General features: G+C 35.4%; 1 protein-coding gene across 3 annotated transcripts in view; it reads right to left on the reverse strand.

Moving 5' to 3' along the window:
- LOC101009088 (rho GTPase-activating protein 11A) overlaps nt 1-14,273 on the reverse strand; it is a 23,261-nt gene continuing 8,988 nt past the window's right edge. For 2 of the 3 annotated variants that reach the window (XM_031668868.1, XM_017960483.3), the window contains 8 exons: nt 13,458-13,621; nt 13,080-13,226; nt 9,932-10,006; nt 8,972-9,139; nt 5,633-5,762; nt 4,707-4,815; nt 2,848-2,986; nt 861-2,505 (listed from right to left, as the gene is read on the reverse strand). In XM_031668868.1, coding sequence (XP_031524728.1) covers nt 917-2,505; nt 2,848-2,986; nt 4,707-4,815; nt 5,633-5,762; nt 8,972-9,139; nt 9,932-10,006; nt 13,080-13,226; nt 13,458-13,605 — 2,505 coding nt within the window. In that variant the 5' untranslated portion in view covers nt 13,606-13,621 and the 3' untranslated portion in view covers nt 861-916. Of the gene's footprint in view, nt 2,506-2,847; nt 2,987-4,706; nt 4,816-5,632; nt 5,763-8,971; nt 9,140-9,931; nt 10,007-13,079; nt 13,227-13,457; nt 13,622-14,273 lie in introns of all 3 variants that reach the window. The other variant, XM_009209833.4, reaches the window with a different exon arrangement.

Raw genomic sequence — 14,273 nt, forward strand, 5'->3', positions numbered from 1 at the left:
TCATTTTCCAGAGAGTTATCTTTAATGTCTATGCTAAATAAATAACATTTACACACAGGACAAAATCATCACAGGTTTTTATCCAAGTAAAAAAGGTTAAAGAGGTACATCTACTATTTCAAATTCCAAAATCAAGCATCTACATATAAGAAATCACCTTGATTAATTTTTTTCAAGATTATCCCTCTTTAAATAATTGCCAAATCTATATTGGACAAAACAGATACAAATGTATTTGTGCAAATTGTCTTTAAGATGGTAGTATGGCTTAAAAGTTATCAATTATTTCCGCATCATAATATGAGAACATACTTTAGTCATTACTCCATCTTAGCCATTTGTTCTTTGTTCAAGTGAACACATGGTACACCTACAGGCAACATAAATGAAATTACTCTGCCCCAAATAAAAATAGAATATTAGGATGCTATTGAAGGAAATTAATTTCTAGGAATTTTGGCAAGGACAAACATTAATATAATTCCAGACATAAGATTTGCAGGGTTTATCTCTACCCTTTACATGCTAGAAATTCATTTATTTTAGAAACCTTATCTGACTTGAGGAAATAGGCACAACTTGCTCCATTCTTCCTATCACACAAAAATATCATGTAATTTTCAAAAATTAACTTCTTATAAATCCAGTCAACAATTTCTTTAGAAAGGTAAAGTCTAACTTCTGCTTTAAGAGATCACAATAAAATTAAAGTTTAAAAATTGCCATCATTAAGAAAAACAAGTAATTTGTACAAATAAAAATCCAAGTTGCTTGTACAGTGAAATAAAAATGTTTCAGAGCAAATCTATTGCTTAATAATCATCCTGAGCTACAAACTAACAGGTAGATTATCCTGCAAGTCATACCATCAACTGCTCACTTTATTTACATTAATGACAAGTATAACATTTACCAATTACAAGTCTACAGGTTTACTTGTTGGTAGTAATTGAGTTTTTCCGATAGGATGTTTTGGAGAACCTTTGTACCAGGCCCTTTCTCTTTCTGATGGTCTCCTAAGGACCCTGTTATTTATTCCAGAAGAAATGCCTATATTGTTATTTACAACCGGTTTTAATATATCATGATTAGTCAGATCATCCAAGGGAAGCTTAACTTGGCCATCAGATAACATCTTCTGTTTACAAACTGTAGTAGACCCAAGAGAAGCATTCACTGAATCTGGGTGCTTCTTCATCTTTAAGAAAGATTTCGAAGGTAACTCCATGCTTGACTTTGAAATCGCATCAATATTTGACTCTTCACATGACATGGACTTCCGTTCTTTAGTACCTGATTCGATACATGAAACAGAGGAATCGTTTGATTTACTTTCCATACAAGAGGAAAGAGCACCGTCACAGCTCACTGATTTGACCAGAGGAGAAGCTGTATCACCAAGACTCGCCAACTTATGCCCTATAGGCTGTCTGCTATACTCCAACAAAGAATTAATTCTTCTGACAGACTGACGAACAGGAGTGCGCTGAAACTTAAGAGGTGACTTGACTTTTGTTCTATTTGGTTCATTTAAAGAAAGCTTGTTAAACCACTGTATGTGATCAGAAACCTTTCTATGTTCTGTCATTTGTAAACTTTCAGAAACTGTTTTCTCACATGTTTCCAATGACTGCTGTTTAGCAATTCTCATAGGCCTAGGTTTTGACAAGTTTGTTATAACACATGTACTCTGCTGTGAGAAAGAGGCTCTAGTCTTGTCCTTGCTATGTGCTGCATACTTTGGTAAGTTACCTTCAATCATATTCTCATTCTCCTTTAATTTATTATTCAGTTTAACCTTTGGGGACTGCTGTTTCTTTATTTGTTCATTACTGGGGAATTCTTCCTTGCTTAAATAATCTTTTGGCATATTTGAATGAATGTCTTTTTCATGTTCCATCTTCATCTGAGTTGAATAACATTTTATAGTTGCTTCTCTATCAAATGTTTGAGTTTTAAGGGGTGAAAAGTCCCTCTCTGAAAAACATTTTTCACCTTTACCAGTGTGGTGTTCATATTTCTCCTTTGATTCTACTACAGTCAAATCATTAGTTTCAAACAGATTTTCCTCTGGGCTATCTTCTAAATAAGATGGTTCAGTTAATTTTACTTTCCCCACATTAGGTACTGATGACTGCCTGTCATTCATCAATGCATGAAGATTACTTCCAGATTCAGAAAATGCTTTTTGAACTTTCACCAAAGTCTCTTTGGTCACGTTATTTTCATCCCCACTAAGAGGGCTACTTGTTACGTTGCTATTATGCTTACTGTTTAAATTGGAAGGGATGAGTTCACATGAAGTAGCAGGTGACTTTTCAACCATAACATCAGGCTCCAAAGAGTTTTCTACCTCAAGATTTTCCACCATTGAAGAAGCTTCATTTGTATCTACTTCTTGAAAACTTGAATTATTAGGTCCTGTCCAAGACATCCGGTAATTTGTTCCAACTAGTCGCTCTGGAGTTAGTAAGTTTTCCTCAGACTTACTGATCTTTTGTGAACCTAAAATAAAGCAGTTTAGTGCTTAATCCTTTATATTTAACCTTGTTTTGAAATAATATCCAAGCACATGGCAAATAAGTCACTAAGCATTTAATTCTAATAAAGTATTTGTGTTATAAGAAATAATTTTTAACATAAGAATGTCAAACATTTTCATATTTACATGTATAAGCATTTCCCAATTGTTGATATAAAAATACATTGCCAATTCTAATATTTTCACTATTCAAACATGAACTTCTAATCTCTAGAACAGTAAATTAATTAATATATTTTATCATTAAAAAAGCAACTAAAGCAGGATTTTTAGGTAAAACTCTTAACAGTAGTATGTAAATGTACCTTTCTTTGGTAACTTTTCATCAACATCTGGGCTAAAAAGCAAACCTGTTTTTACAGATTCAATTCGATTTTTTAAACTTTGTTGATTTGCAAGTCGCTGACCAACGCTTTCATATCTACTGACACCAGAACATCCATTCTGTACGGAAAAAAAAAAGTTTTAGTTAAGAAATAAGCCTAGTTAACTGAAAATATAAAGACAGAATAATTTTTTTGTAGTTATCAAAATCTTTAGCTGATTTAAAAAGGGATATATAATTGAGAAACAATTCTTAACAATGACAAATATTCTTGCCTGCTAATGAAAACTGTGATCATTTGATTTTGCTATTAGTTGGTATTTTATGATCTACTTTTAAAACAGTTTGACATATTAATTAAAATAATTTCTGTGTGTGTTCTGACTCTGTGCTAGGGCCTGTTCACAAATAGTTGGGGCAGTGGGGTACCTAGACCAAAATCTTATCCTTATGTAATTTACACTCTATTTAGATGGGGAAATTTAGACTTAAATAAGATAAACAGTAAATTATATTGCATAAATACAATACACAAGGTGAAAAGTGCTATGGAGAAAAGTAAAACAGGGTAAAAAGGATATGGAGTGGTGAAGAATGGAGGTTTAGTTTAAAATAGGGTGATGAGAAGATGATTTGGGAGTAAAACAAAACAAAGGCGAGAGCCACGAAGATTTCAGGGGGAAGAACATTACAGTAAGAGCAGAATGCCAGTGCAATCTCAGACTGGAGCAGCGTGAGCAAAGGAGACTGGAGAAGAGCTCAGAAATGCAGCCTTAGAACAGATCAAGTGAGGCATTGCAGGTCAACGTGAGAACTGTGGCTTTTATTCAGAGTGAAATGAGGAGTCACTGGAGAGTTCTGAGCAGAGACTACATAATCTAACAGATTTTAAAAGAGCAATTTCAGCTACAGAACTGCAGCAAGGGTAGGAGAAGGTAGAACTATTAATAGGAATTTACTAGAGTAATCCAGCAGAAAGATGACGGAACTTAGAGAAAGTGGGAAAAGTAGTAATAGTGAGAACTGTTCAGTTTGGACATACTCTAAAAGCAGAAGTTAGACAATATTCTCTAATGGTTTAGACATGGTGTGTCGGAGAAAGTGAGGAATCAAGGATGTGACCATGGTTTTTGGCTTCAGTGACTGGAAGAACGATTTGCCATAACTGAGATAGGGAAAACCACAGGTAAAAGTGTTGTTTGGTGCAGGGGATAGCAGCAGCAAAGAAATGCATCTGCTTGGGACAGGTTACATTTGAAATGCCTATTGGATTAGATATCCAAGTAGGAGAGTCAAAAAAGCAGATGTTAAGAAACAGTCAAGTCATTCAGAAGAGCATTTGGGATTAGAGAACATAAACTTGGAAGTTTTAAGTAAATACAGGTTGGGCATTCCAAATCTGAAAAGCCAAAATTCTGGATGCTCCAAAATCCAAAGCTTTTAAGCATTTGACATGATGCTCAAAGAAAATGCTCACTGGAGCATTCCAGATTTTCAGATTAGGGATGTTGAACTGGCAAAAATCATGTAAATATTCCAAAATTCACCCCAAAAATGGGGAATCTGAAATACTTCTGGTCTCAAGCTACTCAACCTGTATATAATGTTTAAAACTGATAATCGCCTTGAGTGAGTGGAGAGAAAAAAGAGAAGTCCAAGGACTAAGCTTTGGGTATTCCAATGCAAGGAAATTTGATATCAACTCAAGTGTAAGAGTTTTGTATAAAAAGAACAGAATGTGACAGTCACTGGAGGGAAGGCAGGGTTATGAGTGTTTTTTAGTATCAAGTTTATAGCATTATGCTAATATAAAGATTAATAAAATGGTAAGAAACTTACTACATCTCTGCCATTTTTCCCTAGATTGAATTTCAAACGAAGAGATCTTCGAACCTTTTCTTTATGGCTGAGTTTAGGAGAAAAGCAGCCTGCTTTTCCTGATTCTACTCTAGAAGTGGAATTAAAAATGTCAGTTTATAGTATAAACACCAGATAAATACCTGAAATACAAAATTTGAAATAAAGTCCACAGCAAATCATATTGATAATAATTGGGTGGATTAATAATTCTTTAAAAACAGTTCAACTTTAAGATACCATATATGAACACATTATATTTGCATATAAAAATGATCTCTTAATCTTAAAAGTTATTTAGTCAGTTATAAATCAGAATTGTTAGAATAGGCTAGCTTTTTAACCTAACAGGAATTTTTTTGTTTGTTGTTTTTTGAGACAGGGTATGACGCTGTGGCCCAGGCTGGAGTATAATGGTATAATCACAGCTCACTGTAGCCTCGACATCCCTGGACTCAGATGATCCTCTCACCTCAGCCTCCCAGGTAGCTGGGACTACAGGTGTGTGGTACCATGCCTGGCTACTTTTTGTACTTTTTATAGAGATGAGGTTTTGCCACATTGCCCAGGCTGGTCTTGAACTCCTGAGCTCAAGTGCTCCACCCACCTTGGCCTCCCAAAGTGCTAGGATTACAGGCATAAGCCACCATGCCCAGCCTCTAACAAGAAATTTTAAACTTACACCATCAATATAAAATAGGATTTTAAGCAAGCACAGTGGACTCAAATTAGTAATTTTTCTCTGGTGGGTATTGAAAAGGCAATTGATTAATAAGACTATAAAGCCAGAAGAGATTTTTAAAAATTATGACTCAAATATGATGCTTGACAGAAAGATAAAACATTTTATTAACTATGTGTATACCAAATATTTATCTGATGAAAACAAAATGTCCTGGATAGAGTACCTGCAAACTTTTTTGCCTGCAATTCTTTTACTTCGCCTTGGCGCACCTGCAGTGATCAAATGGTTTCCACCACTGGGTACAGGAGAGAGTGAACTCTGAGATGACCCTTCTGAGTTTGTATCGATGTGAACTACGAAAATAACCACATGTAATATACCACGCATACCTATTTTCCTTTTAAAGTATAAAATAGTAATAGCTGCAATTAGATTCAAAGCCTTAATTTCTATACCAAGCAACAACTGAAATCACTTAATTTCTAGTTAGAAACTTCAAGTGTCAAATAACCCAACTCAGCTAAGAAAAAGCATTCATTTCTTACTTTTGACTTGCCAATTAAAGGTCAGATTAAGCATTACTTTTATATTAGAACTTTTCTTTAAAATCTTTTAATAATACAAGGCAGGGATAGGCACCATTGCAGACTGGAAAAAAACAAGATTTGGAGACAGGCTTGAGTTTGCTCCATCACTTACTAAATGGCTTTAGGCTCTGAAAATGGACTTCTATGATGAATATTACTGTTATCTATATAAAATAGTAAGTATCTAGTACATAATACTAATTAATGGTATTATAAAAAATAAGCTATTGGCAAACAAGTTGGAATCTGAATATTTGAGATACACCTGCTGGCCAACTGCTACCCACCTGACTCCAGAATGTAATTTGTTCAATATTTTTGGCAAGTAAACAAAAACTATTCTATAACATGTCTAATCACTTGGCTGCTGCTGTGTTCCATTCAAATAATTACTGGTACAACAGAAGCTCGATTTAATTATTTAACACCATTTATATTATGAAATCAACTACAGTAAACAATTATGAAAGAAGTAAAATAGTTATGAACAAAGGCTCCATATACACTTGACTTATGTTTGAATCGTACCCAGGACACATTCAACAAACATGAACCCTCTCAATTCATCTGAGTTATTAATAAAGAATTCACAAAGTTCCCCAAACAGACACATTCACATTTTTTCAATTATGAAAACAGAAAAAATATGACCATCATAGTAACTTTTGGGTACATTTAGCGAAAGAAAATTTTGGAAGCCAATATTATACATCTAAAGTGACATAAGTAGCTTTATTCTAGGGCTGCAGTCTAGTCACTTTAAAAATGTGTCCAGCCAGGCACAGTGGCTCCACTTCTGTAATCCCAGTATTTTGGGAGGCTGAGGTGGGCGGATTGCTTGAGGCCAGGAGTTCAAACTAGCCTGGCCAACATGGTGAAATCCCGTCTCTACTAAAAATACAAAAATTAGCTGGGCGTGGTGGTGCATGCCTGTAATCCCAACTACTCGGGAGGCTGAGGCACAAGAATTGCTTGAACGTGGGAGGTGGACGTTGTAGTGAGCCAAGATCATGCCACTGTACTCCAGTCTGGGAGACAGAGCGAGACTCCGTCTCAAAAAATAAAAATAAAAAATGTGTCAATGGTCGCAGGAGACACAGTCAGAATATATGGAACAATGCAAATTTATCACATATATAAGAAAATTATGGCCAGGCGTGGTGGCTCACACCTGTAATCCCAGCACTTTGGAAGACCAAGGCAGGTGGATCAGCTGATGTCAGGAGTTCAAGACCAGCCTGGCCTTATGTGGTAGAACCCTGTCTCTACTAAAAATACAAAAGAAAATCAGCCAGGTGTGGTGGCGGGCACCTATAATCCCAGCTACTTAGGAGGCTGAGGCTGGAGAATTGTTTGAACCTGGGAGGTGGTGGCTGCAATGAGCTGAGATCGTGCCATTGCACTCTAGCCTGGGCAACGAGAGCAAAACTCTGTCTCAAAAAAAAAAAAAAAAGAAGAAAATTATGAATAGATACTCTATGGACTACAGACTAATGTTGCCTTTATATATTTTAAAAAGCATCATATTTGTTACAATCTAAACATAGAAATCAATCTATTTTCAATTTTGCATATGGAATTTGTTGAATTGTAGCTGAGAAAGTAGGGTCAAAGAAAAATGGTGTAAAAATAATGGAATTACTGTTGTTGAATTTTTAAATTTTTTTATAAAGAAAATTCACTGATTAGGCAAGCTCAAACTAAAAATAGCACGGATTGTTTAACCTCTGTTTTGGGAGCTTGGAGGAGGAGAAGAAGGAATCAATATGTTCATCTTGGGGAAGATGCAATGCTAATAAGCAAAGGCAGGTAGAACTACAATTCCCATTTGCCATTTGGAAAAAGTCCTCCAAACTGCAAAGCCTCTTAAATATTAAAAAAAAAAAAAAACTGAACTATGTGACTTAAAAAAGTTTAAGTCTCCAACCTGTGAACACTGCAAAAGCTATAGACATAAGCTTCAGAGTTACTATCATCACATTTCAATGAGCCCTAGAGAACCTGTGAAGTGGTTTCTTCTGGAAAACCTCAAGTTGCTATTCTGTTCAACTTCTCAATAAAAACAAATAAGAACCCTTTTGGACAACAGAAAAAAGAGAGGCTTTGGGGAAGAACTCATATAACTCAGATAATGAATTAAAAATGAAACTTAACATTGTCTGAAACCAACAAAATAAAAATCTAAAATAATCAGAGATCACTCACATTTTGACTAAATGTAAAATAAATGAGATGGAGGACCCTGGGTTTAGAGTTTCATTTCATTTTTGGTTGATCATAAGGTTAATATAAGCCAACTTGAATTCTGTATATGCTAAAAGAGCCAATTCACTCTAAGACCCAGACTAATCTTCGGATTAGCGTGATCATATTCTATTATTGTCTGAAGGCTCTGGTTGGCCACATTAGAACTTGTTGTTAATTTGGAAGAAAATGGCTGGGCTGGTAAGGGATCTGGAAGCCATGGCACAAGGAACAGTGTCAACAAAGTTCTAAAGCTTTTACAAAAGGTACTTGAGTCTAAAACTTTAAAAATACCCTCATTTTCAAACCATAACCTGCAATAGTAACACTCCCACTTGGGAATCAGAGATGATCAAACATCTGGCAAACTCAATTCAACAAATGACAGCAATAAAGCCACAGCTATAGACCCAGAAGTACCTATAGCAGGATTCAGGATGTCTAATCACATAAAACCTAAGCACCAATGCTATCACCAGAAGCCCAAACTACTACTCTGGGTTATCATAACTTTCAATAGATGTGGTCATAACACACACAGATACACACACTATATTGAAACAGTATCTATTTTAAAAGGCAGGGGGTTTATAAAAATTCATAAATTTGATAAAACACAGAATAAAGTTGCAGTTCCTTAGGGTGGTATTATTCATATGAAATTGCACTGTGCCTGGAATAGGCACCCATTTTAATGTTTACAATTCATTTATATAAATTCTATTTGCTACCTGATACTGGTGTAGAACTGCTATTGAAGAGATTACTTGGCAACAGCTCAAAGTTAAAATTATGCTTGATGGCCTTCCTTTTCTTACTTGAGAAACCATGAGAAGAATCTACTGGCAATTTACGTTTAGCATTTGGTGTAAGAATCACCGGTGATACAGACAGCTGGGCTGAAAAATATCAAAACAAAACCAACTTGTTGTTTCTACTGCAGAGTTGACAACATACAAAAGCTTTACATAATTTCTTCTTATAAAGCTATTACTTAAAGCTAAACAAAAAATGAGGATATATTTACATTATCAGTTAAACAGATGTTAACTAAAACACTCTGCAATTCCTTAAATGAAAATAAGGAAGTCGCAGAGGCAGGACTCTTAAGAGAGAGCAGTTACTTAAATCTAATAGACTAAAAGATGCATATGATATATATTAAAAAATATTAATTTAAGGAAGAAATTACAATCAAGGAGTTGAAACAAAAACTAATCTAAATATTATTTTTGCTTTTCATCATAGTTGAGTATTAACCAGTTCATTTCTTCACTCTAGAAAACAAAAGATCATGTTGCCTCTTACTGGCTGAATAATTGCAGCCACAGCAAATTAGGATAAAAAGTTGAAATACACAATAATGAACTTCTAGTCCTAAGATAAAAATGAGGTTGAACTATTTTCACATGCTCAATAGCATCTAAATTACAAACAGAAAAGCATGATTAAGAAGATTAAAGACATAACAGACTAAAAAAATTTTTGCCTACAATGCTGGGTTCATTATAGCCTATGTAATTAGCAATGTCACAACATAGTATATATAGTACAGTATGTCTATTAAAAATAATATTTGATTTGATTAAATTTGATTAACTAATATAAGTTAGATAATTATTATTGTAATTATATTTTATAGAATACTATACAAATTTTAATTAAAATAAATGCATATAATAAATACCTACCAATTCTTTCTTGTTGAGGTGTAATAGAAGGTGTTCTGTTAGATTTAAATTTATTTAGTGCTCCACTAACAAAATCTGAAATGCAAGGCATAAGCAATTACAACTTAACATTTACTTGTCTTGCACCAATAATTCGTATTAACATTTGCGGTCTCTGTTCAACATGTAACTTTACATCAGCTTATAAATTTTAAGTTATTTAAGAGGAATTATTTCAAAATAGGAAAAACACTAAAGGACATATTTTTATTCATTCCCCACTTATACTTCCATATCCCTAAAAACAAAAGAAAAAAAAGACATAATACGGAAAGAAATGTAATACAAATACACATAATGTACAGTAAGGGTAGGGAAGAAGAAATCATTACATGTTAAGGCAAAAGATGAAGGTCTGAACTGAGGAAAGAACCATGGAAATGGAGGCATGAATAAAGATATTTAAAAGATCAGTAGAGATGGAAGTAAAAACATTGTATCAATAAATAATGTAAGCAAATGAATAAAAGTGTCTGGAAAACAATAAATAACATAGTTTGACTAAAGTTGCTCAAAGACAGGAAATAGTAGACAGGTATGCTAGAGTAATCCTATGAAAGACCTTGAATGCCAAGCTATAAATATCACTATTATCAATTAAAATTCCTGAAGGGTATGTGTGTGAGATACTTGAGTAGAGTTATACATTTAAAATGTAAGCCTTGGCCAGGTGCAGTGGCTCACACCTGTAATCCGAGCATTTTGGGAGGCCGAGGCAAGCAGATTACTTGATGTCAGAGACCAGCCTGGCCAACATGGTGAAACCCTGTTTCTACTACATATACAAAAATTAGCCAGGTGGGGTAGTGTGCACTCGTAATCCCAGCTACTTGGGAGACCGAGGCAAGAGAATCACTTGAACCCAGGAGGTGGAGGCTGCAGTGAACCAAGATAGCATCACTGCACTCCAGCCTGAGTGACAAAGAGAGACCCCATCAAAAAAAAAAAAAAAAAAAAAAAAAAAGTGAGCCTTAATAGCAATACACAGGGTAGATTCAAGGAGGAAGCATAAAGACCAGATTCTTTTTTTTATTTTTATTTTTAATTAATTTATTTTTTTGAGACGGAGTCTCGCTCTGTCGCCCAGGCTGGAGTGCAGTGGCACGATCTCAGCTCACTGCAACCTCCGCCTCCCAGGTTCATACCATTCTCCTGCCTCAGCCTTCCGAGTAGCTGGGACCACAGGCGCCCGCCACATTTTTTACATTCTTAGTAGAGACGGGGTTTCACCGTGTTAGCCAGGATGGTCTCCATCTCCTGACCTCGTGATCTGCCCACCTTGGCCTCCCAGAGTGCTGGGATTACAGGAGTGAGCCACCGCACCCGGCCAGGAAGATTCTTACAGTAACGATGCAATAAACATTACAGAGATAGAATCTTATACGACATGAAAACTGTCTGATAATAGATGTTAGAGGACGAGGTGGAAGCCATGGTTAAAGCCTGAGTATCTAGGGAATAGTGGTGCAGTTAGAAGAAAATGGAATTCACACAGAACCAGGTTAAAGAGGATGAAGATGGTCATTTCAAAATGTTAAGCTTAAAACACCAATGAAAAGCAGATGTGATGAGGTCTGCCTAGCAGGCCGTTAGTAAAGCGGAACTGACATTTTCAAGATAACGGTGGTACAGATGTGATGGTTATCTATTTAGATGTGATAACTGCACCTACAGATTGGGAAGAGGGCGATCAAGACGATCTGCATCTGAGAAATATCTCCATTTGGGATAGGAAGTTTTATGGGTTGCATTGTGTTCTCCAAAAAACCTATGTTTAAGTCCTAACCCCCAGTACCTATGAAGGTGACCATACTTGGAATTAGTGTCTTTACAGATGTACTCGAGCTAAAATGAGGTCATTCAGGTGGGCCCTAATCCAATGTGTCCTATAAGATGGAAGTTCTGACACAGAGCAACACCACGGGATGACATAGGCAGGGACTGGAGTGACGCAGCTGCAAGCCAAGGAATGCTAAGGACTGACAGCCACTCCCAGGAGCCAGAAAGAGGCAAGAAAGGATTCTCCCCTGCAGGTTTCAGGCATTCTGCCAACACCTTGATTTCAGACTTCTAGCCTCCAGAACGGTGAGACAAATTTCTGTTGGTTTAAGCCACCTAGTTTGTAGTACTTTGCTACAGTAGCCCTAGGAAAATGATACATAAGTCATCAATATTATCCTATCTACAAAGGAGGTAAAGAAGAAACACAAGTATGCAATAACAAGCCAAAAGATGAGAAAGGGAATGGGATAGTTAGTAACATTTGGTTCTGATATTCAAAAGATAAGAAATTTCCTCAAGTAATTGGAAGAAGAATGGTCTCTGATTTCTTGATCAAGGAGATTGCAAGTTTTATTACCAACTCCACCATCATAAAACTTTTGGTCTTTCTGATTCTTCCTTGATAATATTTCCTTCATTATTTAGTTTGTACTCCTAACTAATCCATGTCACTAACAAGTTCAAACAATAATCTCGTGCCTGGATTACTGACACACATTGCTGACTATTCTCTCTACTTCCAAGTCTCAATTCTTCAAATCAGGTAATTTTCTAAAAATTTTTAATCATATCATGCCTCACATCATAAATCTTCAATGATTCACTAACACCCAGGTTAATATTCTAATTCTTTAGCCTGGCATTAAGTTTACCATAATACCATCCTTCATCCTTATGCTGAACACTTCACTCAAGTCATACTGCTGTATTTACATTAGACCTAGGTTACTTCTTCCCTACACAAACCTTTCTTCATAGCATCCTTCTCCTCTAGAATAGGATACAAGTATTCTGATCCTCCACCCAATCCCACTAAATTCTACCCATTATTCAAGAAGGTTCAGTTTGACTCCTCTTTGACAAGTTCCTGATTGTTACAACCCAGGGAACTTTTCTCCTTTTAACACATTTTATGTTTATGCTGAAGATTTAGCACTTAACATTAGATTGTACTATCGCTTTAACTTTTTACATCCATACGTCCTATCTTTCCAGCTGTGCTATAAGCATCCAAAAGGCACATACCACAATTCATGCTTCTTTGTGTGAAATGTACTTTCGATTAAAGCACATCACTCTACCTCCATAAAATGGGACTGCCACTTACCTCCTACACTTTGTCTTCTCTTTCTCTTATATTCACCAGGAGTTTCACATTCACCTTCTTCAAAGCCTTCTAGTGATGGAGTAGCACAGAGACCATCAATACCCAACATAGCTGGTATCTTTTCCAGGATAAAATCTGGTACACGCCCTAAATGAAAATGTTCACAAATAAGACAATTATTATCCTTCCTCCACTCTTCCCCAAAAATGTTGAGATAGTAATATACCAATTTCTTTTCTTTTTTTCTTTGCAGGAGGGGCCGGTACTGTGAAGTTAGTAATATACCAACTTTCTAACAGTTGCCTTCATAGCTCCTTTGGAAGAAAGGAGATTTTCCTCATTTAAACAAATTCTGTTAATAATGCAACTACATCTTACCAATATCTGATGCATAATCGATAAGAGTCTGTACTACTGCAGCCTGTAATCGTAGCTTTTTTTCTGTGTTAGAAGACATCTTTTCATGTCCTTCATTTGTCTGAAGAAGATTTGGTGCAAATATTACTGCAAGATTGCTGCTATCCATCTTATTCTCACTGGATCTTAAGTGAATAAAGGCTTTATTAGATGGAGTCCAAGGTAAAAACATAGAAGAGTTAAAATCACGTATGTAGTACATTTTGAAGACCTCTTACTATCTGTCATACACAAGGGAAAATAGTTACCCTTCATCTACATGATTGGCTTGAACACAAAAAAAGAATCAGAAATATATAGCCGCTCTATATTTAAATATGTATTCTAAAAATCATGCTAATCTTAGAATTCATACTTTGCTTTTCCACAGAAATTGAACATCTTTATCTGATTTTCAAGCCTACACATAAAAAGCTGGAAGTATCAGAAGGCAGCAAGTATGTCTAGAATAAGTAGGCTCACTGAGAGCAGGGAGAGGGAAATTTTGAAAAGCAAAACAGAAATATTTAAACAAAGCCTTTCAGTGGACAATGAATTTTATAAACAGCAATGAACCATTAAGGCATTCATGATGATGACTTTAAGATAAGCAAATATTAAATCATTTGGTATGCTGTTTCTTAAATTACACAGAGTATACTCCTCATAGTAAAGAAATATGTAATTTTTAAAGAAAAATTTCCATTCCAAATAAAATGGAACATATCTACAAGCATTAAACATTAGTTAGTTGAAAAATTCAACTATTATTTGCCAAGAGTTTTAATTACCACTTAC

This window comes from Papio anubis, chromosome 7 (genome assembly GCF_008728515.1).
Source record: "Papio anubis isolate 15944 chromosome 7, Panubis1.0, whole genome shotgun sequence".
Classification (NCBI taxonomy): domain Eukaryota; kingdom Metazoa; phylum Chordata; class Mammalia; order Primates; family Cercopithecidae; genus Papio; species Papio anubis.